This window comes from Cheilinus undulatus, linkage group 9, assembly GCF_018320785.1.
Source record: "Cheilinus undulatus linkage group 9, ASM1832078v1, whole genome shotgun sequence".
Classification (NCBI taxonomy): Eukaryota; Metazoa; Chordata; class Actinopteri; order Labriformes; family Labridae; genus Cheilinus; species Cheilinus undulatus.
The window spans coordinates 27,264,419-27,291,515 of record NC_054873.1 but is presented as its reverse complement, the minus strand read 5'-3'; the positions used below and the strand labels follow the sequence as shown (position 1 = coordinate 27,291,515).

General features: G+C 40.9%; 1 protein-coding gene across 1 annotated transcript in view; it reads right to left on the bottom strand.

Moving 5' to 3' along the window:
• Nucleotides 1-12,481, bottom strand: part of frmd4a (FERM domain containing 4A) — a 116,105-nt gene extending 103,624 nt beyond the window's left edge. The window contains exon 1 of the mRNA XM_041795510.1: nt 12,364-12,481. Coding sequence (XP_041651444.1) covers nt 12,364-12,396 — 33 coding nt within the window. The 5' untranslated portion in view covers nt 12,397-12,481. The remainder of the gene's footprint in view (nt 1-12,363) is intronic.
• Nucleotides 12,482-27,097: the final 14,616 nt, after the last annotated feature.

Below are 27,097 nucleotides of genomic sequence, written 5' to 3'. Positions count from 1 at the left end.
TCCTTGTCAACTGTATTGAATGACAAAGCGACTTGCCTCTGGCAACATGGCAGTGATGTCACCATCTGACCAGCCAGCCTAGTTCCCCTCAAATATTATGTCTGTGCTCAGTGATATGTGAATTTGGATCATAAATTGATTCATGAAAATGAATGTTATGTTATTGTTGTGCTTGTTAAGCTGAAAACTTTCAGATTTTTCGTCTACTTACAATGCTAACCTAACCCTAACCAAAGTAGGGTTTATGCCACAGCTGCCCTAAATTAACAGTATTGGTAATTACCAAAATCATTTTTATGTTTCTGCAATGGTTAATTCACCATTATGTAGAAGCTCTTTAACCCAAATGATATTTTTAATGAATAAAATAAAATATAATTGTTATTGTTATCCATGAATTTTCAAATTTACTGATTTACAAAAAAACTGAAAAAATAGTAAAGCACATTTATATTTCTTGATTAATATGTCAAATTATAGTTATTTACTTGCATTCCTGAAGAGAAAAATGAGTTTTAGTGGTTGAATGTTATGCTTGATTAATTACTGACTTCTCAGAGAGGCCTAGTGAGCCGCCTCAAATTTGGGTGAATTCAGTTTGAAATTCCTCATTCCTGTTCAAAATGGTAAAACGCTGTTCATTTCAGTTCAAGAGGAGATATGGCAGCAGTTTTCCAACTTCCGGTGTGAAATGGAGGTCCTCGGCTTCATCCAGGTACTCTTGCTCAGAGATCAGATGTTGGATCTGGAAAAGATGTCACAAACCGAGTTGAATGTGTTTAATTTGCTATGGCCTTCTAACTGGGGTTACTGAGGGTTACATCCTTACTTAATTAACAGGGTTCTTCATCCTGCAAGCCATGCAAAGCCAGTGGATTGGCCAGATTTCACGTCTTCATCAGGTGGATCTATCTTGCTAAGCGTCAAGCTGAAACATTTGCAATCAGAGAAACACTGGACTGCCATTAGACGAGAAAGAGTGATACCTATACAGGTATGGCTTAACTGAAGCAACTGCAAGTCTGTAAACAATGGTAGCTGGGGAAGTAGTCCATCCGGATGTAACTTTAGCGGCAGTTTTATTAGAACTAGACAATATTCTTTATCTAAGAAGAACAGGGAATCACCCTAAAAACCTTTCTTGCCCTCTCCAAACTGGTCTTGGTATGAATTCAAAGATGTCTTTCCAAAGGCTCTGTATCATATTGCATTGCTGAGACAGATGTGAAGCATATCCCATGCCTTGGACATGTGAAACAATCTACCTGGGGTGTGATGTATTTTTTACACTAAAATGGGATGGTTGTAAAAATTAAACATACCTGTTTCTACACCACAGCATCAAAAGTAGAAGTCCTCGGCACCTGGTATTGGGTAATGCTTTTTAAAGAACAACCAAATATTGCAAGTGAAATCTTGCACACTGTCTAAACACATTTGGAGCGCTTCATTACTGAAAAGTTGCAAATTTTTGTGCGCAGCTTTCTTTTCGCGGAAGCTACTGGTTCAAAATATGTCTGAAGATCCTAAGTTCTGTTAAAAAGCTTTGGTGCTTTCCTTACTATTGATTATCTTGTTTAAAAATGTGGTATAGAAAGGCATTGGAGAATTTTAAATCCTGTTAGCTTTACCTGATTGTGAAAGAAAACGAGCTGAAGTTTATCATAATGAAAAAGTATATTGTAAAAGAAACCTCTTAAAACTTTCATGAGTATGAATTTCTAATTGGCACAGTGCATAAATGAAATTTAAAATCAGTTTTACACCAGATGTTGTTTTTGTATCTCTTTTTTGTGTTTCAGTTTGTGCTTAATGTGATGATGTTAACATCTGCAGCTCCAGCCAACCACATCAGGAAGCAGAAGATCCAGACATCCCCAAATGGGGCGGTATACCCTTGTTGACTTCCCGTGTCTCATAGATGCACATGTATATTTAAAATCAGGTATGCCAGACAACTTTCAAACACGCTTGCACTGACAAAACACACAGCAAACAACAACAGCTGTTACCGAAAAGCAGACACATCCACGTACAAACACCTCTAGACATGTATTAATGGCCTTAACTGCAATGGCAGATGCTCACATCTGTTCAGAATAGAACAAACACACACACACATGCACACACCTTCATACACATAGGGGCGAGTTATAAATCTGACACACGTCACATTTAATCGTTCTAACAAGCAGTAATGAGAGCAAAGAGGGTCAGCGGGACACTGAGGATGATGTAAGTATTCCTTGGAGGGTGGATGAGCATCAATCTGGCAACCTTGATTTCATATTTGGGCTTAATTCTGTGTAAATGCAGATGGGGGTAATGGGATACCTGACAAGTGCTGCACAGTGTTTGAAAGCAGAGAGAGGATGAGAAAAAAACTGACAGAAAGGATCTAATAAAGCCTGTATTACTGTCAACACTTTGGATGAAGCAAGAAAGATGTGGGCACTCAGCACACATTCTTTGGAAGCCTTCCCTTAGAGTGGAGCTATTTTAGAAAAGCATATTTATTAAAAGCGTGTTTCTTGCTGCTGCATTCCCCTCAGAGAAGAACCAGTAAGGTCAGTAAAGCTGGATGAGATTGGTAAAGTGTCCGTGGCGTCACGGATTACTGCTTCAGAAAATCAAGGGCTGAAAATCAAAAATGACCCACCACCTCCCCCTCCACATCCCATCAGCCACTCACAACTGTGTTAGTCCTCCTTCATCCAGAGCCCTTCATCATCACCATCACTCCATTTCTCCAACCATCCATCCATTCTTCATTCCTCCTTTCCTTCCAGCAGCTCTCAACCTGCTACAGCCCTCCCCTCTGCTGGGAGCCTGACAGGCTAACATCGATAAGGCTGTCTGCGGGCAGCAGCATATGGGTGCAAACGTCTGGAGCCGTGCGTGGAGGTGTTATGGAGCATGCAAATTGACCAGCGTGTGCACTTTTTGTCTCTGCATCTGTATGCGCGTATGGAAGCATTTAATGTCTTTGTCTCCTTCAGCTGCAGTGTATGTAAATCATGAATTGTACAATAACGCAACAGAGCAGAAAAATTACAAATGTAAAATATGTGCAAGCTATTTGCACTCAAGATTTTTATACTAAAATGGTGGAGATTTGTATTCCCATTGAAATAAAAACATCTCTTTTACAAGGGAGTCCTGGCCAAAACAGGAGTACACAAGTTTCACACAAGAACAGAACAACAACAACCAGAAATTACCTCAGACAATAAAATAGCAATGTTCATCATGCATTCACTTGTCAAATGATCCTGGTTTCAAACCCTTCTGAACTAACACTCAAGTTTAAGGCTGATCTGTAGCTCTGACATCAAAAACAGCTAAAGCACTTTTAACAAAGAAAAGGGATGATAAAAGGTCCATGAGACCTTTTAGAGTACATTCTGAAATCAGAACTTTCTCTAGTTAAGTGCATTTTAACCGGAGGAACTGCACTTTTACTGGAGTAAAATACTCTTCCTTTTCTACCTCTGCTGTCGTCTGCACAGTAGCACACAATGAGAGAACGATTCCATTTCACATCCTAAAACAGCTATGAGGATGAAGTATCAAACATGTCAGGATCATTGCGTGAATTATTTTTTCCCTTGTGGCAAGGTAGAGCAATAATTTGTTTCTATAAGTCAACCCATCATCTGCTTTGATTTATAAAGAGTTGTTTCTCTGGTGCTATTTGCAACTCTAGCATATTGAGGTGCAGGTGATTATATATGGACACTCCCTCCAACCATTAGTCTCTCCCTGTGCTTTGCAAACTTTTAACTCTGTGTCGTCCTACTTCCAGCTTGGCCAATTATGCTCAACGGTGCACCGAGGCTTGAAGCATGAAACCTTGCAGGATTGAGTCTCTGGATTGCTTGGGGACTGATTTCTCTCTGCACTAACCTGAACTTCAGGCTGCATTTGTAATTGTAATAAAGCCAGTATCCCACGGTGCATGTGAAGAGGTCAGAGCTGGAACAGCAAAGTCCCTGCAGGAGATTACTAAGTGTTGGCTTGTTTTACGTGGAGCTTCTCTGTTGATACACATGCATTGTACTCCACAATCCATGCTGTTCTTTTACCGCCATCATCTTGTTCCTCTTTCTCCCCCCTTGGACAGAATCAAGAGCCCAGCTCTTGCTCAGCCTATCAAACTCTACAAGCTGCTACCGACTGAGTCTAGCTTTCTCTCTGCCGGCATTAGGGTCAAAATTCAGAGCTCAGGGGAGGCTGTGTATTGGGATGGAAGAAGGATGGCTTGAAATAAGGAGGAAAGGTTTGAAAAGGGCAGATCTCTGGTGGGGTTGAGGTGAAAATGTCAGAATTGAGATGGGAGGAAATGCTTAAGTGTGTGATTGAAGAAGGTAAGAGATTAATAGATAATGGGGTGAAAGAAAATTCATATTTCCTCGTGTATTTTTAAAATTATCTGTGCTATGCAGATGATAGGTTGATGTATGATACTTGTTCAATGCAGGGTCACCTGTAGTTGCAGAGGTGAGACTGAAAATCCTTTGCTCGTTCATCAAGGGTGGATACACGTGTGTGCGTGGTTACAATCCAATAGGGAGAAGTGTAATTGCCATTTTGATTCTCCAAAGGCTAAAAGCAGCAAAAGGAAATGGCACTGGGGACTATCCATTCTCTGCAATTACACAGATAAAGTCAATATACATAATAAGAGTCCCGGAGGCTCTTTAATCTAAAGTGCATGGTTTTAAAACACACATGCTTTTAATTGAAGCATGCTGTTACACTGATTTTCTCACTGACACACTTTGAGTCGTGCTGTGTCTTCTAACTGTCATTGTGTACTAATTTTACCCTCCCACCTTTCAATTGCCTTTCTTGGAAATAATTTGAAAAATGCCCGTAGCCCAGTGGCAACCAATGGAGTGGAAAATCTGCACCCTGTGTTTCCATGACAACGTCTAACATAAAGTGCATCACCGGTTCGCCTCTGCGGTTGTTCAATTGCGCTCTGATTGATCTCATCGTTCGGGCCTCTTCAAGGGGACAGGAGCGCATTTGACATGCTTGACACAGCAGGGTATGTTCACACTCTCACAGTCAAAGATGACGTACAGCCAACATGCAGGGCTACATTTTCTATGCGGGTAGGCAGAGATGATTAGAGCAAAAAAAAAAAAAAAAAAAAGCGTCAAACAGGAAAAAGTGGGAGTATCACTCTTGAGATAGAGTCACACTGATCTCACAGAGAAGTTACACTTCAGTCTCTGTGTCATCACTGAATACATCTATGTCAACACGCATGTAACTCTCATGTTTGAATTATACTTGCCTTGATTTTCCTCTCAAGAAAGAAATTTGAAAAAATTGAGATACAAGTTGGATTTTCATTTTCATGTTAAAAAAAGGAAAAAAAAAAGACAAGTACAAGACAGAATGAGTGATTGCTTAAATATTCAACACCTTTAAAGTGACTGACCTGGAAAAGAAAAAAACATCGTTGAAGAAAACTCTGATTAAATCTTGACCAGAGTTCACCAAAAGTGTTTGGCGGACACCAAATACTGCACATCACCTCAAATTAATCATCCCAACTGTGAAGCACAGTGGTAGCAGCATCATGCTGTGGGGATGCTTCTCAGCTGACCCTGTGGCTTGAGAGAAGATCTATTTTTCAGCAAGACAATGACCCAAAGCATACAGCGAAAGCTACATAGAAATGGTTTAAAGCCAACAAGGTGAATGTTCTGGAGTTGCAGAATCTAAGCCCAGACCTCGATGCAACAGAGAATCTGTGGCTGGACTTGAAAGGCGTTGTTCATGCCCAATCCCCATGCAGCCTCGCAGAGCCTGAGCAGTTTTGCAAAGAAGAAAGAAGTAAAATTGCAGTGTGTGGATGTGAAAGCCTGGTTGAGATCTATCCACACAGACTCAATGGTGTGATTGCAGACAAAGATGCATCTACTAATTAGAAAAGCACTCAGAGAGCGCAGACCTCCACCATTAGCCCTATCTCCCAATAGTGAAGAATCCTTTAAACACATTCCTGGATCCAGACGGTGATCGAGATCACTCCCAAAATCTAATTCGCCGATTACTCCCTCCTCGATGAGGTGGAGACACGGTGAGGCAAATCATTGGCTTCGCTACGTGTGGAAGTCATGGCAGAAGCACCCATGGTCTTACCGGACAACTGAAAGTCATGGCAGAGGGTGAATATTCCTCTATTCCTCCCAGCATTGTGAGTATTCTTGCTAAAATTCGGTGTCTTTCTCTCTTTTAAGCTCTGCTCGTCTCCTCGACCGGGCATGCACCTTTCAAATTCTAAACTCCAAGACTTTGAATAGGAACACGCCAAAAAATGCTGCTGGGATTGAATTTACTTATGTCCGCCATCTCCTGGTGTAAAGTGGTAACAGCGCAGACCTCTGCCATAAGCCCTATCTCCCAATAGTAAAGAATCCTTTAAAAAACTCCTGGATCCAGACGGTGATCCGGATCAGTCCCAAAATCTAAGTAGTTCTTCCTTATGCTATTTCTGACATTTCCTGAAAATTTCATAAAAAACCGTCCATGACTTTTTGAGTTATGTTGCTAACAAACGAACAAACAAACAAACCGACCCGATCACATAACCTCCTTGGCGGAGGTAAATATTTACTTGAAGAGGGGAAATATTTATGCAGTCACCTATTTCATATTCATATTTGCTGCATATTCCAGCTGCATCTGGATAAACCACATTCCTAATTTAAATTAAATCAGAATATGCTCTGATTTAAATGTATATAGGTCCAGTCCCTGATAGAGACTACCCTTGGCAGTGCACTTGGTAGGCTGAGGTGACAGCTGGGAGACGATGCTCCCCATCCAAAGAGTGTGTGCATGTGCGTGTGTTTCTAAGCTTGTGTGTTTGTTTGCACAAACCCCATGTGGTTCCAGCCACCACACAACCCTGCTTACTTTGGCCTTTAAATGCTGCCAGCCAACATGCTGTGCATTCAATGTGTGTGTCTTTATGCATGTGCGTGAGTGAGTGATTGCCAAAGGCGCTCCCACCTTTTTCTGCAAGTCTAACCCCCCCTGCAGCCCTGCCTTTCAATTATTATTATTTTCATCCGAGCAGCGAGGCGGTCTGCTTCAGGGATGCAGGTTTGGTCACTTCCCTTTTGGCTGCCCCATCCCCTCCTCCTGTACCACCATGACCTCAACTGTCCTAACAGCCGCTTGCCTGCTAATGAGCCAGGTGGACGAATAAGTGGATAGTAGAGGAAAGGAAGGGAGAGAGGGAAGGAAGGGGTTAGGGGGGTGGGGAGGGGAGCAACATTTGGTGCTTAGGGCTTGTGGGGATTTTGGGGATGATGATTCAGGATGAGTTTTGCACGCGATGAAGTAGAGCTAAAGCAAAGAGCTGAAGGTGAGAAGAGTATGCATGTGTATTTGTGTGCGAGACGCCCTTTCCCTAATAAAATTAATTTGTGTTGTTGGGTGAGCGTTAGCCCCAAGCCTCTCCTGTAATGGCTCCATCTGTCATGTGCAGCTGGACATACACCCATGTGGACGCTAGCATGACCCGTACAGGAGAGAGATGAGAGAATCAGTGACACTGAGGCGACAAAAAGAGGGCGAGCCAGCTGATAAATGACAGGAGTGATAGAGTAAACCAGAGAGAGAGAGCAAGAGGAGTCTCTGATTAGACTGATAGAGCATTGACAGGGTTAATCTCTTGATAACTACTCTTTATTGATCCACCAACACAGGACAAGTTGACTGGAGAGCTGATACACACACTGACTGATACGTGTGCAAGATGTACAATTTAGCACATCTTCAAGAGACAGCAAAAGCTCCTTGTTCCACTGACCTATATGCATATATTACATACAACTGGGGATACTGACGGCAACTTGATCTTTCTGATTTAGATTCTGTGAGAGTGAAGTGCCTGTTCGCGTCTGAATCCCTCCTTTTCCTCTCTTTGCAACAAGGAGAAATTAAGTGGAAGTTGAGTAGAAGGAAGATGTGACACTGCATGCAAAATTTGAAGGTAGATCCATAAAGTTCAGCTTTAAATGTGTTTCAAACATCACATTATATGATGAAAAGAGAGCACAGGGTAAGCATGAGCAAAGTTTAATCACACTAAAGATTACAAATTGTCTACTTCCCCTCAGTATTACCATGCTATCTCTGTTTCTGCATGTCTACGTTGACCTGCATTCTCCTCGTATGACTACACAAAAATGGCAACACTGACGCACAGCTCACTGATGCTTATTTTATTTCATTTTCCTGCTTCACTGCCCATTACTGTCATCCTAAATAAAGAAACGGAGAAAAAAAGCGATGCAGAGTGCAGGAAAGAAATGAGAGTCTCTTCTGAAGTCCACTACAGAGCCTACACAGCCATCTCAGAGCTTTTTCCCATTTTAGTGAGCCGGGGATTAGGGTTGCTGCAGTTTTTACAGGCTATTGCTATTCAGTGTCTGTTATCTTTGTGTCGAGGTCACCTTTCTTTGTATCCCTGAAGCAAGGCTGAAAGGCATACTGCCCTAAAAGACAAGGAAGAATTGATTTTTTCTTCTTCTTTTTTGTCTTTTGGCGAGCAAAATCTGAATTAAGTTGTATTTTACTGTTGTTGTTTTGATCCAAAAACTGCTGATATCACTTTTGAATCAAGGCAGCAGGTAAACTTTGAAGTCTTCTTCCACTGAAAAATGACCCAAATTCTCTTTTCCACAGGTAAAGTCTGTCCGTCGTTATGATTTTCTAATCCGCTACTTTTAAAAGTAAAGACGGTATGATGAAAGCTCATAAATCAAAGTTACGTTCTCACAGATTGCTTCATTTATCACCGAGGCTGGGAAAATCACATTTCATCCAGATTATGCTGTGCAAACTTTGAGTGACTCCTGCCCTCGCTGGTTTTCGCTCTGATTCATTCACACCAATCTACGAAAGCGACTTTGATGCCAAAACAGCGATACGCAGATCAACTGTGGGGCATGTGAAGCTCAATGTGGCTGATGAAGATAAATGCAAAAGTCATTTAACCACTGAAAGTGATTCCCAAATGCTGGTGGGCAAATCTGGCCAAGGTGGCAGACAGCACAGATATAGCGGGCTTGATTCTGCGCCATAGCTTTGAAGCCAAGTCTATCTCCAAACGGTGCCGTTAACGCTCGTCTCTTTGGCTTAGATCACGGGCTGATCTGCAAATACCAATTACAGCGCCCATACTAAGTGCCAAAGCACAGTGAGGGGCAGGCAGACAGAGAGACAGACAGGCAGGCAGGTGGGCAGACAAACAGGACAGGGAAGTGAGAAAGACATGGACACACTATTGGTGCCGATGTGAGAAGAAGAGTGGGAGAAGCATTAAGCGACAAAATAAGGAAGAAGATGTAAAGGTGAAGGAGGAGGAGGGAAGAGATGGGTGTACTCATGTGTGACAGCACCATCAGGTCAGACGAAGGATTAACCCATTCAGCTTCCTCACAAGTCAAGGTTAGAGTGGGAGTCCCTGAATAACTAATCACATATGTAGGAACCCAACCAAACAGAACCTAAAATTACATGCATATTCTACCATTAAGAATTTACTTTGGTTTGAGTATGTCTGTAATATGTAAAACATTTACATTTACTCAAATTACTGTAATTGAGTAGATTTTAGGGTACTTGCACTTATTTGAGTACATTTTGAAATCAATACTTTCACTTCTACTTAAGTAGGTTTTAAGCAGAGTAACTGTACTTTCACTTAAATACAACACTCTTGTACTTTCACCTTTGTTGACTACACAGTAGAAAATAACGAGAGAATGGTTCAACATCGCAATCCAAAACTGTGCACTTTGCACCATGAGTGAAGCTATCCACTGAGTGAGAGTTCACACCTGTGACTGTAGGTGCTTCTAAAGTACACACAGTATGTATTCTTCATCAGTTTGCATCACCTTGCTATAAGGTCAACTCTCTTGTACATGCGCACTGGCATGTCACGGTTTTTACCATGAAAAACGTAGCAAATAGTTTTATCATCATGGATATACTGTAGTGGTGTGGATTTGTAGTATCAATACTCTGACTAAACACTAGGCACCTTGATTAATAATGTTCTGGATGGGTACATCAGAAAAAAGGTAAGCTTCCAATCAAAATCAGAGGTAATTTATTGAAGTAAAAGTACTGGTTGCCTCTCTGTGAAGGTTTCTCGGGTGTATCAGACTAGGAGGAGGCCCTGGGGTATACCCAAGACCCGCTGGAGGTATTATATATCTCATCTTGCCTGAACACCTCAGGATCCTCCAGAAAGAGCTGAAAAGGGAATACGGGATAGGGATGTTTGGGTGGACTTGCTTAGCCTGCCGCTGCTCCTGAATAAGCTGAAGAAAAGGGGTGGATGGATGGAAAAGTACTTGTCTAGAAATCTACTCAAGTACAAGTAAAAAGAATATGACTTAAAGTTTACTGAAAGTACTGAGTAGTGAGTAACTACTGAGGAGTTGTACAGTAAAATATGATCTTTCTTTAATGGCAAGAACAACAAGAGAATAGATCTCCAACCAGGTTTTTCAGGTAAAATCATAACTCTATAATAAAGTAAAATACACAGCAAAAAATACCTGTTAATCAAACTCATATAGAGTTAAATTTCACACTTTTAAAGTTTTTTTTATTGGGCCACACTACATTACATTTTACTACACTTTTGAAATACATATTTTACAACATGACAGAGCTGCAGTAAGTCTAAAAAATCTGAACAAAGTAACCTTATACCAAGACGATGTATACTGATGAGAAACATGGACTATGTATCTCTTAGAAACACCTAAAGTCACAGGTGGGAACTCTAACTCAGCAGATAACTTCACCCAGGGTTAGTTACTCTCCTCTCCTGATCCATATTTACTCCATACAGATCTGTCTTTTGGTTCCTGAGATATTGTAAACAATGCATGTGTTACCGCTTGGGATCATCAGTGATCCAATGGGGTTTGGAGGGTTAAGGATGTAAAGCTCTTGGAAAATTAGATCCATATTTCACAGATGATGTTAAATGTAACTGCTAGAAACTAAAAAATCACTCTCCTTCCTGAAGTGCAATCATACCTTTATAAATATTAATGAAACCCTCACAGTATCTCTTACACATTATACCATAACTCTCACTGCGATTAAATTTTAACACGGAAACCAAGCTGGATTAAACAAGTTTTCATTTTAAATTTCAACCTCGTGGGAGAGGCACCTCTCAGGGTCCATTACTGTCCACACACTTCTGCTGCTGGATGTCACATGCAGGCACATGAGTTCACACAAATGACCCAGTATGTTCTGACATGAACCCACACATCTTTTATTAGCCTTTCTTGCATGGCACAGACATTCACAGTCGAACAGATGCACTGTGAGACACCAACCTAAACGCTCCCATGGCTCACAGACAAGTTAATGTCTATTTAGTAGGAACAATAGTGAATTGACACTTTCAGATATTCACCCAATTCACTGTACAAACTGAAGCCTTCCTTGTACATCTCTCTTTCTATCCTAAATCAAAAGGGGCTGGTGGTTTGTACTGAGGGGAGATAGGCACTGCTGTGAAACACTGAGTCATTCTTTCAAAGCAGCCTCTTGTTAATCTGTTCACAGAAACACATACATGGCATGCAACTGCATCAGTTTCCATATTTTAAACAGGGCTGTTGACTTTAATTAAATCAATTGTGCTTATTCAAGGTCCACAACTAGTGCATTAATTCTTTGATTAATCTCATGCTTTATCATCCCTTTAACCCACTATGGCTAAGTCACATCAGTGGCTCCCTGCAGCCACTGCTTCTTACTGAATCAGTTCACTTTCCATAGACAAATCAAAAGTCATCTTCACCTTGTCTTATCAAACATTTATCTTTTAACTGTTCCCTTATTTTCTTTACAATCCATATCAGACTCCTCTTTCCATGGTTAAGTTCATGTCATAACCTATAACAGCAGCTCTGTATCCAAACAGTCAGTAATCTTTAGTTTAAAACTGTTAGATATCCACAATGACACAAAAACATTTTAAATGCAATATCGTGGAACTTTCAAATGTGATCAAAAATTGTTTGATTAATGGAGATTAACTGCAGAAATTCTGCAATTACACATTTTTGACATCCCTAATTTCCAATCTACATCCTCCTGATTCTCTCCTGTTCTCATCCAGCCATTGCAGGAAACTTCTCAGCTCTCTCACCATGCAACAGCAACATGCACTCTCTGATTCATTTCCAGCAGCTTTCAGTAGGTGCCAACTCCCCATACATCACACTAGTGATGGATTCCTGCAGAGGAAAACACCAGTTAAGATGCTCTTTAATCCCCATGGTAACCTACCCGCGTCCTCATTGGAGACAGCAGACCTTCCATGGCTGATTTGGAGGTTTGGTTCCGCTGGGCTTGAGTACCCCCTTTTTTGCTGTGTCGCTGTATTATCCCAGTCTGCAAATAGATCCTGTTAGAAACGCTGTCTCATCCTCAGAGCGAACATCTCCCTCTACAAACGCAGCTCCCTACCCACCCAGAGAGCCCGGCACACTGACAGGCACACAGAGAGAGTCTGTGTGAGTGGAAAGGCACATAGACACTCACAGAGAGGGGAGGCAGGAGGAGAGAGGGCAGTGCCAAACTCCCAGCTCCTCTCCTCCTTCCACCGACCTGTCAGTTGTTGTGTGATCTTCTTCAACACAGCACGGTGGTGTTAATGTGCAATGTCCATGTAGGGTCTCTCTCTCTCTTTGCCTGTCCTGGTCTCTCTCTCTCTCTCTCTCTCTCTCGGCTGCCTCCAGCTACATTTGTTCCCTTCAATGTGGCAAATGAGTGCAGGTCTTTTTTTTCATCCTCCTCTCTCTCTCTCTCTCTCTCTCTTCTTTCTCTCTCCTCTCAGCTTCACATTATGCTCCCTTTTCTCGTCCTCCTGCTCACTGTCAACTCCTTGTTCCCGCCCAAGTTGGAAGCCGGGGGGTCACACAAAATGTACATTTATAGTGTGTGTGTGTGTGAAGGAGGAGAGAGAAGCGCGGACTCTCGGGGGCCACTATTGTCCCTCCAGACAATAGCGGCTCTTAATCGCCTAGCAACCTGATCACCCTCTATTCTCTTAATAGACAAGGCGTGAGTCACCCTTTCAAATGCACTAAGAAAAAACAGGTCCCTCCTCTGCAAAATAAAGCATGCTATTGCTGCTACAGCTTCATCACATCCACACGCCTGTCATGACTTCTACAGCAGGTTATGGTGTACGGTGTAAGCTGCTGCAGAGGTAGTTTGATGCCATGCTCAGTTTCCTCTCTGATGTCGTTGAGAGGAATAACGTTGCTTTTCAAGAGGGGCGTGAGTGCCACTGGGCATGCATGGTTGTGTATTTGCACGTTGATGTATTTTTTTAAATGGCTGAAAACACTCAGACACATCATCACCTCCGCTCTGAGCTGCATCTTGCCGTTGCCATGGCAACACTGCCAGTAAGAGCATGAGCACAGAGCAGAGAGACCATTATAAAAAAAAGGAAACAAATAAATAAATAGAAAGGGTGAATTCCTATGTCGACTGCCTTCCTCAGGCGCATCGGTCGGATGTAACCACATGGGGAGAAGACAACAGTGGTTCAGGTGATGAGCCTGGACTGCATGACAGCCTCTCTCTAACACCTCTTTCTCTCTCTCACTGCCTTTCTCCTTCAACTATTTTTAGTCCAGCTTCTGTGTAGTGACCCAAATAGGACATAAAAAGCATTAAATTAACTAAATTGACCAAAACGGGTATTACCGTTGAGGATTCTTCATGAGCGTTTGTGCACGGTATGATATTTTCTTACACCTCCGTGTGTCAGATGAACTTTACACAAGACTATAACACTTATTTTTTGGTATGTCTTTTTTCTATGTGTGATTACTTGAAAAATTTCTTTACAAATTATAACAATTTTATAAAAGTGCTTCAAGCAGCACTGAACTGGAAAAGAAAATTGTTTCTCCATGCCCTTTAATAGGGCCAGGAGATCAGTGCCCCAAACTACTAGAAAGCTGAGCAGTAATGACATAGACAAATAAAATGTTGTCTAGTGTCTATTTCACTGACTCTCCTGACAGTATACTATCTGTATGCCAGATTACTAGTCAATCCCCAGCTTCAGGTGATTCAGAGATTGTGCCATAAAAAAAATCAAAATCAACTTTACTGGCCAAATATGCTTACATCACAAAGAGTTTGACTCCAGTTCACCTTGCTCTCAATGTACAGGAATTAAACATTAAATACAAAAAAGAAAATTAAAAAACAATCAAATGAAAAGAGTATAAACAATTAAGATTTAAATATGTACAAGCTCTTGCTCTATGTATTTTTTTCTGGTGTATACAAGACCAAGTGCGTTGATAGTATGGTTGCAAGGTGTGCAAAGGGTGCAAGCATGCTGGCCAGATTTACATGAGGTAGGTAAGATGATTTAAGATAGTTGTTTAATGAAAATGTGCATATGAAGTGGTGAATTTTATCACAGAAAGCCATCTTACAGTATTTGAGTTATAATGAACAGATCAATTACTTACAGCATTTGAGAACAGTGAATAGATTAAATAGCAATAAGTATGCTACGTGGATTGATGAATGCAAAAATGTCTATGAGGTGAGGCATGCATTTACCACAGTGAGCTTCCTTACAGTATTTGAGATACAGTAAAGCAGTAAGAGACAGCGCAAGATTTTTTACATTTGGCGGGACTAAGGTCTTCATTCAATGAAAGTTCTATTTTCTGACACTGAGACTGTTGAGTGGTCATCAGAGTTACTCTTGGCTGTGAGCTGTTGTGACAGAGGATGCTTCGGCTTAAAATACAACAAATATGAAAGACAACCATGAAGGACAAAGAAATGTTTAAATTGGCTAATGAGGCAATCTCATTTTTCAGTTAAATGGACTGATAATATGGTTTTGAAATGATCCCGTGGGACCAGATTTTTCAAATGTAGGGTACTATGCAATTTTTTGTAGGTCCAGGGAGCAAAATAAGCAAACCAGCCAAGGACGAACTCTTTGAACTTGGTAGAAAATCCACCAAGAGTGAAGCTGAAAACAAGTGGTGGTGTCTCTCAAGAGATAAGAGGATTTTACCCAACCTGGCCATGAGAAAGAGGAACACTTGCCCTGGAGATTGTTGTAGATCACATCGTGCAACAAATCAACAATAAAAGACACAAATGTAGAAAACACACTGAAGGCAAATCCCTCTCCCTTTTCTCAATAAACTACACAGTATTGCTGATTTGTTTTAATGCATGTGTGCATTCACATTTTCAAAGATTTCAGTCTCCAAAGTGTGTAGTCAGTGGCATGCTGATAAATTGGTGCAGCCACGCTGAAAGGTGTGGTGGCTGTAACACCGTCACATAATCACTGCAACACTAAAAAAAGTGGATAGAAGGGATCCAGCTGTCGTATAACAGAATTGATCGCAGACTGGCCTGGAAAGCACAGACATCCCAGCACAACAATGTGTGGATGAGATCAATAACAGTCAGCTTGCAGGTGGCAAGCCTGCTGTGGCCTACATATAATACATACTATGTCTGTGTGTGTGTATAAAAAAATGGACGATATTACTGATTTGTGAGCAGTCTTCTTGAGTTGTATTCATTTTTGAATTTAATATATCAGCATGATCAAAAACAAAAAAGTATGCTTCTCATGAAAATAACTGTTTAGAAGTATTCATTATGATACAGCAAACCAAAATGTAATTAAATCATTCTCCACAAACAGCGCATTGTCATATATTGCACTTCTAAATCATATTTAAACAGGAAATTTCCCACTGGAGAGCATTATATGGATCACTTCACATCAGACAATTTACCACTTCACTCGAAACGTCGCCATCAGACCATATGATTGTATCACAGCAGATTCTCACACATATCAAGGACACAAAACTGACACACACATGCAGCCACATACTAGATCAACTCCTAATTCCCTTAAACACGCTTACTGATGATGTAAAAATTGGGTAAGTGCTGCCGAGGGCTCAATAAGGAAGAGGAACTGAGAAGAGCTGAAATCTCGTTATTCAGTTGACCTCTGACCCATAATAGTCTCCTAAATGTCGTCTCATGAATAAAGCCTGAGAACCTTTAACCCTCACAATTCCCAGAATGCTTCTTCTCTGCTTTTCCAAACAATGCCCCCATTTGGACCATTTTGTAGTTAATTTGCCTCTCTTTTCCTTATTTGCAGGATGTTTTAGGCGTGACTTTGTTTTAAAATAAAATGTTATTTTAGGTCAAAAAGATGCTTTTATACCCCTCCAGACTTGACGTCCCTGGTGAGCTGCAGAGACATACAGCCCAGGTATATCACCATCACACATTACTGCTGACAGTGAATGTTTACCTGTCAGCAAATCTCACATGCACACACATACTCACAACTCACACTTGTCCCTGCCCCCAACCCTTCCCAGCTGCTATTAAAGCTGCACATAGCCATACATAAAGGAGAGAATGGGTGGCTGGGATATAGGGGGTGATAACCATTACAATCACAGGACAATACTGCACACTGCAATATACTGCACATTGCCCTCAAAGCCTTCCCCTGTCTCCCCCATCCCCCTTCTTCCATTTCCTCCTCCTCCCTTGTGTCCCCAGTGCCCCATCTGTATCCCAAAATGAATCCCTCCTGAGAGCTCCCTTTACACAAATATGACCTGACAACACCTTGGTCTTACTGAGCTGATTTATTGCTCTGATACTTCATGCTTCATATTTGTATTTTATCCGTGGTATTCTGTACTTTTGGGTGGAGAAAATATTTTCACCCAGGCAGACAAACGTGAACATGGTGTGTAATTTTCTCTGGCTGCTTTTGTTTCTGCAGAGAGCTGCAATTATGCTGCAGAAAGCGGTCATCCAATGGGCTGAGGTAATTAGCTGCTGCTAAACAGACTGTAACTTCATAGGGAAACAAAGGGATTAATTGCAATGATTATCAATTAAATACATCACAGAAAGAAAAGCAGCATTACAGGTTCTTTTCGTTCTCTTAGAGTCGTTCCAAACGGATGTTGTTTTGTTTTTTAGTCCTGAGTCCCATCTGCCATTGTGGATGTTGCAATACTTCACTGTTAATTTAGCTGGGCACCTTAACCCTTTTATTGAGTTTATTGTTTGGTATTCATGAGTGGAATTCCCCCCAAGGACACTATTCTGTGTATTTTAAATCTAAACTTTACTAAAACTTACCCAACAACAAAGGTCACAACACTGAGAAAAATAAAACAGACTGGACAAGAGAGGGCAAGAGAGGGAGAGAAAAAGACAAAGAAGAGAAGTCATATTCATCGTTATTCGGCGTGTGAGCTCAGGTGTCTGGCTGGGAACACACGGACCGATAAGTCAATGTGCGGTCCTGTCACAGCATCACCGTTAAATCAATGCCACCAGAGAGAGAACTGCTGCTGACTCTCGTTCAACACTCTTCTTTTTTTTCCACGCACACCAATAGCATCGACTCAGGAGGGGGTTAGAAAGATGAGGTGTGTGCCTGTTAACAATCACTGTCGATACCGCGGGTGGTCTGATGGGAACTGAAACCTGAATCTGCTGTTGTAGGTATAAATGATGGGGCACAGACTTCTTTGCCAGTACATTAACATATATTATTGGAGGCATAGGGAAAAAGAGTTAATGTATTTTGTTTTCATGGACTTATCTAATTGTAGAAAAAGTCGTTATGACAGACATTAAATGTAAAGGAAGTAGTCATCCTGAAACCACGATAAGTGCCAATTTGAAGTCTTGAGTTTGTCCTCTGGCCCCCATGTTGCTTTTTTGAAGCAAGAAATCAACACAGCTGTGTCTCAATTCAGGGGAAGTGTCCTTTGAAGACCTAGCCTACGAAAGACACAGCCTTTGAAGCCTGTGTACATCACTCAGGCCAATTGAGAAGAGACAGTCCGGTCTACAAAGTATTTCCTGTTTTCATTACCGGCTTTCCCTGCTCATTATCTTTCTGTTTCTAAGCACTACCTTTGTCCCTCAGCAGAGGCACCAAAAGTAGCTAATCTAGTCAAGGTCACCTAACATATAATTTTGAAGTTAATTATTAGTGCAAGCAGCTCCTCAATTTAGTAAAAAGGAATAACTTTCATTTGAAAATGTAGCACCAGATTGTTTGCGAGTCTGCCGGCTTGTTTGAAATGGCACTCAATTAATCTAGGGGTTATATTGGGCTATGAATGATGCATCGGATGGATCCTTCATTGGCTGAAAAGATAATGCATTATTACACCATATTTTAGGGAGCCTTTATAAACTAATTACCTGTCATTTTCTATAAAGACGGGCCTGAAATCTTGGCCAAATGCTCTTTTAAAACTGTTAAGAAGGCTCCTGCCACTTATAGCCGCTGTAGCTTCAGATAATAGCCTGTCTTTCCTGTCAGAGCTTTCCCCAGCATTTTGCTGGATGTAAACATGATAAGCTTGGAGGTTAGCATGTCATAGGAACAGTGGGGTATGACAGTTTTTAAACTAGAAATGAAGTGGTATGCAGGAGGGTAGAGGGTTATACTTATGTACCACTTAACCAAAGTGAAAAGAGGCCACATATCAAAGCATGGTATCAATCTGCAAAGAGGAACGGAGACTGGCAGAGCTAGCCACTGATGTTAGCCACACTCTACACAGCGTATCAGGCTCAAATCATACCTGCTGACACAATGACTCTGTGCTAAATTTGACTGTTTTCTAAATGTTTTCTCTTCTTTAGACTAACACACATTTTAATCAGCATTAAGCCAAATAGGGAAATAGGTGCCTGGGTACATCCTTAGAGCCTTTGAAATGAGACTGCCTTCGACACGCCATTGTATTGTAATCAGCCTTCAAATGTGCCATGTGAAAGATGTTGCCCCTGGAGTTCAGACAAATCCATCATCAAGAAATGGAAGGAATATGACACCTGTAAATCTGCCTAGATCAGGCCTGTCCTCTCAAACTGAGCGACCGTGCAAGAAGGGAACAAGTAAGAGAAGCCACCAAGACACCTATGACAACTCTGAAGGAGTTACAAGCTTCAGCAGCTGAGGTGGGAGAGACTCTGCATACAACAACTGTTCTTCACCAGGCAAAGCTTTATGGGGTGGTAAAGAGAAAGCCACTGTTGAAGAAAACTCATTAAATCTCAATAGAGTTCGCCAAAGGCATGTGGGAGACTCCGTGGTCAAGTGATTTTTGGCCATCAGACCAGATGCTATGTTTGGCAGACACCAAACACTATACACCATCACAAACACTGTGAAGCACTGTGGTGGCAGCATCATGCTGTGGGGATGCTTCTTGTCAGCTGGCCCTGGAGGGCTTGTAAAGGTAGTTAGTAGTTAAAATGAATGCAGAAAAAAAAAAAAAGGAACATCCTGGAGAAAGAAAAACACAGCTTGGGAGAAGATTTATCCTCCAGCATGACAAGACCCGAAGCAAAAAGCAAAAGCCATACAGAAATAGTTTAAAGACAACAAGGTTAATGTTCTGGAGTGGCTGAGTCAAAGCTCAGACCTCAATCCAATAGAGAATTTGTGGCTGGACTTGAAAGGGCTGTTCATGCCAGATCCCTGTGCAACCTGGCAGAGCCTGAGCAGTGTCCAGATGTGCCTGATTGAGACCTATCCACACAGACTCTGAGTGCTGAGATTGTAGTTCGAGGTTCATCTACTAAATACTTATTACATTACATATTTTTATTTATTTGACATTACTTCAAAAAATCTGTTTTTTCTTTGACATTAAAGAGGGTTTTTGTACTTTTTGTCATAAAAGCAAAATTATATTGACTATGAATGATTTATAAAATCAATAAAAGGGTAAAACATCCAAGAGAGTTAAAACTTTTGTAGGTACTGGAAGCATCACAATCTACATCTGACAATCTGATATTCTCCATTTTTAAAAACTGTACCTTTAATAGTGGCAGGCTAACTAGCTTTTGGATGCAACCTCAAGAGGCCACTTGAGAAACCACTTAGCCCCACTCTGATGTACTTTGCATTCAAAACTATGGGGCTGGTGGCGCAGGAGTTAGCAATGTTGCCTAACAGCACTAACTAACATCCCCTGATTTAAGGGAAGCAATGGAACTCAAAAATGAGGAGTTGGGGTTAAAACTTGCAAGGGGACTGCGTCAAAGTGGCTAAGTTTAATGTTGTATTTTATCATTTAGATTAAGATGTTTACTGAAGCAAAGAGCAAGCTGCTAAATTAATATTGACTGATCTGGTATGTATCTGCAGGATTAAAGTACTAATCCAAGCGGAGTGCTAATTACTATTTAAATCAATTAACCACATTATCATCATTAAATATTTAAACCCTCCTAGAGGTAAGCTGCTGCACAGTAGATCAGTTAATCCAGGAATTAATCCAGCGGTGATATCTTCAAAAATACACACATAGAATACATCAGAAGACTTGAAGAGGGTTGTCCTCACTCCAGGAACTTCTAACAAGATTTTAGAGCAATTGGTCAGTGCTGTTTGGTGTCGGACTCACAGCCAGGGATGAGATTTACTATGATATATTGGAGCGTGGAACTACTTCAGCCAATTCCCAGAGCCAAGGGTCCTGGCCATGTTTGAGAGAGTGGGGCTGATTGTTGCCAGAGGGAATTTGTCTGACATCCAATCTAAAGTTCATTAAACAGCAATCCCAGGAAACATGCTGCACATGCACATTGATATAACCCTGTGCACACATATACAGAGGAAAAGTCCTCTACCAGTGTGCATATAGAGACATATATTTGCTATGAGTGGCTGCCCTGATTGGCCGGTGGTCCTGGAGGTAGTTAAGGGGGAAAAGAGGGAAAGCCCCTCGTCTCTTCTCTTACACCTCAGCAGAACTCTGAGAGAGGAACATCTTATCTCAGTGCTGCAGAGAGACGCAGAATTAGAAAGGCAGAAAGATGGATGGTATGAGGGTAATGTGAGCAGGGTTTTGCAGGGAAGGACATAAGGGATTGGGGAGAGAGAGAGTGGGTGAGGGAGAAAAGCAGCAACTGGGAGGGGGATATATATAATCAATCTCATTTCCATAACTTTCAAACGGCAAGAGAAGCAGCCCTTTGTGGGGACACTGATTAGAAATATGTTCAATTAGTCAGATTCAAGGAATCATACTCTTGCATGTCCTCCATAAAAACATGACTCACATCAAAAATGAAGCCTCTGCTCATTCTTCATGTAATGAAAATACTTCTATGGAATATTTTGGCCTATTTTAATGCAAACTTGTGTTTAAAGGGAAGAAGTGAATTGGTTTTATTCATCGTGAGACATGGTGCAAGCATGCCCGATGCTATGAAGTCACTCCAGAGTGGTTTCTTAGCAACTGTTGTCAGGGGCAACCAGCATTCTCTGCAGGCAGCACAACATCCATACAGAGAGAGAGAGAGAGAGAGAGAGAGAGAGAGAGAGTGAGAGAGAGAGAGAGAGCATGGTAATAAGTTCAGTGTGCTCCAATGGTTATTTTTTGCATCTTTGTAGCATTCACGATGCAACTTCTGCACCCCTAATCCAGATTAATCATCCACCATGCTGCAACAATTCATGAAACGTCTGATTTTCCACTCGCTAACTGCAGGCTTCCTAACTTTAGCACACTGATTTTATTTGCAGGCGCAGGAACCCACAGAAATCTGACCTATTTCTACATTTCTGACAAACACTGAATGCACACACACATGCTCACAGCATGACCACACTCAGGTTTGCATGGATTACTCCTGACACATCCCCATACTACACCAATCACACACTGCCCTCTAGTGCTGAAAGTCATACACAGCAGGCATTCTTCCTCTGTGCAATTACAGCGTAATGCACCAAACACAAAATGCATGAGGTTTTCACACTAATGCAATAAACAGGACAAGGATGTGATGCAGATTCTTTTGAATAATGTAAGAATGCATGCAGAACAGATGTAATAGTGAGATAAATAATGAGTTTTGCTACCTCTCATGCAGAAAAATTCTCAGCACCCTTCACTAACTGCAAAATTGACACAGGAAATATTATTTTATCTGATCACAATAATCTCTTTGTTGTTTTATATCTGTGATGTGACCATAATTGAATTCTTGTCTTAGAGTCTGTAACACAAACATGCATCCATTAACCTGTCAACCCAGATAAGATTCTTCTTTGAGAAGGAAATTACACTGCTCTACCAGGATGAGATAAAGAAGCAGAAGATGATATTGGTGGTGAATGGTTTTATCTGGTTTCACTGATAAACAAACAGCAGCGTAACATGGAAAGGAATGGGGATTACTTTTTGCTCCAAGTACAGCTTTGACAAATCTCACTTAATTTACCATTCAGTGTTCACAACTGAAACTTAATTCACTTGCAAGTGTGTACAGGAATGGTGCTGACGTTAATCCAAGACAAATCAAAGAAATTAACAACATTTACATTCATCATAGACTGATCAGATGAGTGGGTCGATGCCATGGCTTGTCCACATTGCTGTCTATACTGCTGCTGTACTTATGAAAAAAACATATTTCCTCCACCTCTACCAAACTAACTCCTATTCAACTAAGATCTTTAACATCTGTCCCTTCACAAAACTCCGCACTACAGCCTTATATCACCATCTAGTGTCCAAGGTAAGTACATAAATAAATATGTGCACAATCCTCACTCACTGTTGTTGAAGGTAAAGGTAACCATATTTGATTGGATGAACAGCAGGGTGAGAAAACTAAGACAAAGCAATAATCTTTCTCATGTACGCACTCATAACATTGTCCAGAGGAATTAAGGACAACCAGAATCTGAAATTTTCATGAACTGCCCTTTCATCACAGCAGGAAATTATCTGTGAGATGCCTTCATCCACACTGGTCATCTGATGTAATCCATGGTTAGCCAGAAAGCAAAGAAGCATGGTTTATTTACATTTGTGGACTAAGCCTAACTTGTACTGATGGCATAGTGGTTCAATTTGGAGCTCTGGATTATTTGTCAGTAATATGATTCAGTCTTTCAGCTCCCAAATGGCTCTATGACGTACCATTTTGGCATTTTTAAATGTCTAAATGAAAGCAAAAAAAAAAAAAAAAAAAAAGAAAGAAAAAGCTTCTCCTCATTCACATAAAATAGGTACGTCTTTGATTTGGTTTACCAGAGAATGGCACAAAACTACTTGCTTGTCACCTTAACCTGAGTTATCATTTTTGCCAAACCAGTACCTCACCAAGTTTATTTACAACATAGTATATCACTGTTTCCTTTAAAAGCATGTTTATGAGGGTGCAGGCGACCTAGTGGTTAGGTTGCTAACCATGTACCATGTGGATGGCGCTTTAGGGATGTGATGTGGACTCATTCTACAAGAGTATTGTACCTAATAAAAGTAAAATACTCTGGTTTGAACTTAGCTAAGTAGAAGAAAAAGTACTGATTCAAAATGTATTTAAAAAGTAAAAGTACACAAAAATCAACTCAATTACAATAATTTGAGCAAATGTAATTAGTTACTTTCCACCCCACTACCTTACCACCAGCTCGGTGGATGTAACTAAGTTAATCAAGTCTGAAAAGCCCCACAATGAGTCTGCTGTTATCTGCATAAATGGTGGGCAACTGAGCTCTGACTGCAGGTCCTCACTGAAGAAGAGTTAAAGTTCACATATTTTACCCTTTTAAGACCTGTTAATATTGGTCTCAGAGATCCCCAAAACATGCCTGTGAAGTCTGATGCTGAAAAAACACCCCAGTATTGGATTTTTACTTGTCTTAAAGGCCCTCTGTTTCAGCCCTGCTCAGAACAATCTGTTTCTGTCTGTGGCTTTAAATTTCAATGAGCTGTCTGACCACCCCTGACTACAACCCTGTAGGGAAATTGATGTGGCTTAATGCATGTGGCCCTCCTCTCAGCTGGATTGGGAGAGGAGGGCGGAACTTTCATCCAAGTGGGGAGAGCCAACTGATCCTGGGGGCGGGGCTAACTCCCCGCATGACATCATGAGGGGAAAATCTGAGAATGGCTTGTTTCAGCACACATTTTCTAAAAGGTGATATATATATATATATATATAAAGAAAAGCCTAAAAAGGTGTATTTTGCATAATATGTGCCCTTTAATGCAGTGTGGATGCACATGAGTAACCTGGTATCCAAATGCTTAAATCAGATGCTAATGCAATGTATACACAACCCAAAGAAAGATAAAGGAATTTTCCCCAGTAATAGGAACTACTTCTGGGTAAATATATCAACATTAGATGTTCAAGGTAGGGATGCTCAGATGCTTCAGTTTAACATGGGTCATTTACCAGTATTGGTTCTGTTGACAAACATCAGCCTTGACCAAAGTACTGTGGCATGAATCAGTTACCAATGTTTATCTACTGTTTCCAATCAGCTTTTCTGTGCTGGTATTTATGCCAGAGGGCATAACAAGTAGTCTTGCACCAAAAGAAGTAGGCTTAATGAAAATAACATCTGTATCAGCTAAACTGTTTTGTTGAATTTCGGTATCAACCCTAATTTTCACAGTCGGTTTATTTCAAGTTCAGGGACATCTCAGCCAAAGAAACAAAACACAGGAAAACAATGTTATGACAGCTGAGCTGAGCAGTAAAGAGTATAAAGCAGGATTATTTAGCTTATCTTTAATCATTTTGACATCACATGCCAACAGTGAATGTGCTAGCCATGTTCACACACGTCTCCTATGTGGGCCTATAAGAAGAGTCTAGATAAAGTCAGGCTGAAAATGTGGTTGTTTACAATCAGAAATGCAGCCTGCTTGGACATTTTTGGGGAATTTTTCCAGAGTATGACTATGTCTGAAAGGGGTTTGAATATTTACATAAATAAAACCCCACTACCCACAAATGTAGCACTGCTTTAACCAAACTGACGACAGGAAATGAAAGAATAAAGTGACGGATGGGCTGCACCTCAAATGCTTATCTGTGTTGGAATAGATGTAAGAGTTGTACTCTGCAGATAAAAAATGTGTAGAGCATCATCACACATCAAAGAGAGACGGATGAAACCCAGAGGACAGGATTGAGGAACACAGTGTCTCCATTGCTTATAGTCAGTCCGTTAAATATTTCATGGTTCTTCTATTGGAAAGGAAAAGAATGTGTGAATAAATTTCATCAGCAGCTGTGGCCTAGAGGCTGCAGAAGCAATCTTAGCTGCTCAAAGGTCAGCTGACAATGGCCACATTGTGCTGATTCTCCTGGAAATAGTGACTTACACAGTAATGCATCAACAGTGACAGCTCAGAGCAGATAATGCTGCTGACACTGAGCAACAAATGTAAACAGGTTTGAAACATTATCTCAGAAAGCAGTGTATGCGCCTTCATGAAATTTAGCTATGTAGTAAGAGTTTGTGTATGGGCTGCATGTTGCTGTGCCTGCTGGGTAATATATTATGCATCAGAAGGGGGATTAGTGTGGCTGAGGTCTTGTAAAGCTTAGAATCAGCAGCCCTGATATCAGTCACTCATATCAGCCTGTTAGCCTATTAGCAACACCTCTCTGCATTACAACAGAGCCCCTGTTTATAACTCCCATCATGCTCTGCTTTTGCTCACTGTGCAAATGCGAACAGGCTCATGGGGAGATGCCATTTGCAGTAACATGCTGTGGAGAAGCTGTTGACCTTCCTGCTCTCTGACTTGCTCAGGGAGCAGCAAGGGGTCTCACGATTGAACTAAGCAGATCACAAGCACAAATGCCATTTAAAGGACCAAACTGAAAATAAACTGACAAACTACAACCTCTGCAACCTCAAAGCACAAAACCAGTCTTTCAAATTTCATTTAAAGCACAGTTCACAGTATTCTTGTGGAAATTCAAAGACGTGGTTCGGAGATGATTCATTCAAATCTTTGGCGCCTTCTAGAGGCAGACAAGAGGAGCTACAATGAGCAGTTTTCTGCAAGTGTCCCTCTCATTCTTTTCTCTGCTATGTCCTGTTCTTTCATCATCTTCTTCCCTCATGCCTTCAGGGAGACTCGTGTATAAAATGTCTGTGATGGTTATAAGTGTATCCTATTTTTACAAATCCTGTCATGGATCGTTTTTCAAAGTGGAACCATTTTCATGCTTAAAAATTCACAAGAAACCACAACCTTCTTTATATCTCACATACACTGTCATAGCCACTCATGTAGGCAAACAACAATCGATTCCTTTTCATTTTGTCTAATTTGAAGAGCAGATTCTTGTTAATCTTCATATTTTCTCTTGTATTCACCTTTTATTCAATTCAATACCATAAGCTGAATAAACCCAAATTCTGGGCTGTTTTTCAGACTTTTAAGGACCTCACCTTTCAGTCCTTAGATCACTGAACAGTTTTATTCATCCCTGAACAAATATCAGATTTAGGGAGGATGAACATTGCTGTTATTGGTGGTTTGTGTTATGTTTTTTTCTTAATAACTTGGTCCTGACAAAATATTACCACAGCATTTTCTCACAGCTGGAACGATAAATAAAAAGTGAGCATGGTGGCTACCTCATTACTATTAATGATGTTACTTTATTCCTTTTAGGCACAACTTCATAGCACTAGTAATGTTTTAGTACATACTGATTAATATATAAGCACTGAGCATTTAAGGAGCAATGAAGACCTTTAAAGGGTTTTGCAGTAAGGCAGCTGTTACTAGGGCAACCAAGGTCACAGATTTGTGTATGAAAGTGAGAAACCCGACCAAGGAGAGGCTGTGAAGTCTGAGCCGTCCAAACACAGAGTTGATTCAGGCTGTGAATAATGTATGATAGATACTGTAAAAGGACTCTAGATAAGTAAAAATGTTACAGCTGTTTTATTGAGAGGTGATCTTTAAACTGATGGACTATAAAAGTCTGCTGTTTTTCTTCAAGCGTATGCTTCTTAACATTTGGCCGTTTCTCAAGAACCAGGTTGTTTCCTGTTGCAAACAGGATGTTTCTGAGCGCCCTCCTTCCCCCTGGTTTGTGCTTCACTTCACCAGAGAAGAACAGAGACAGCAGGTCATTCACTCACTTTCTACAAGCC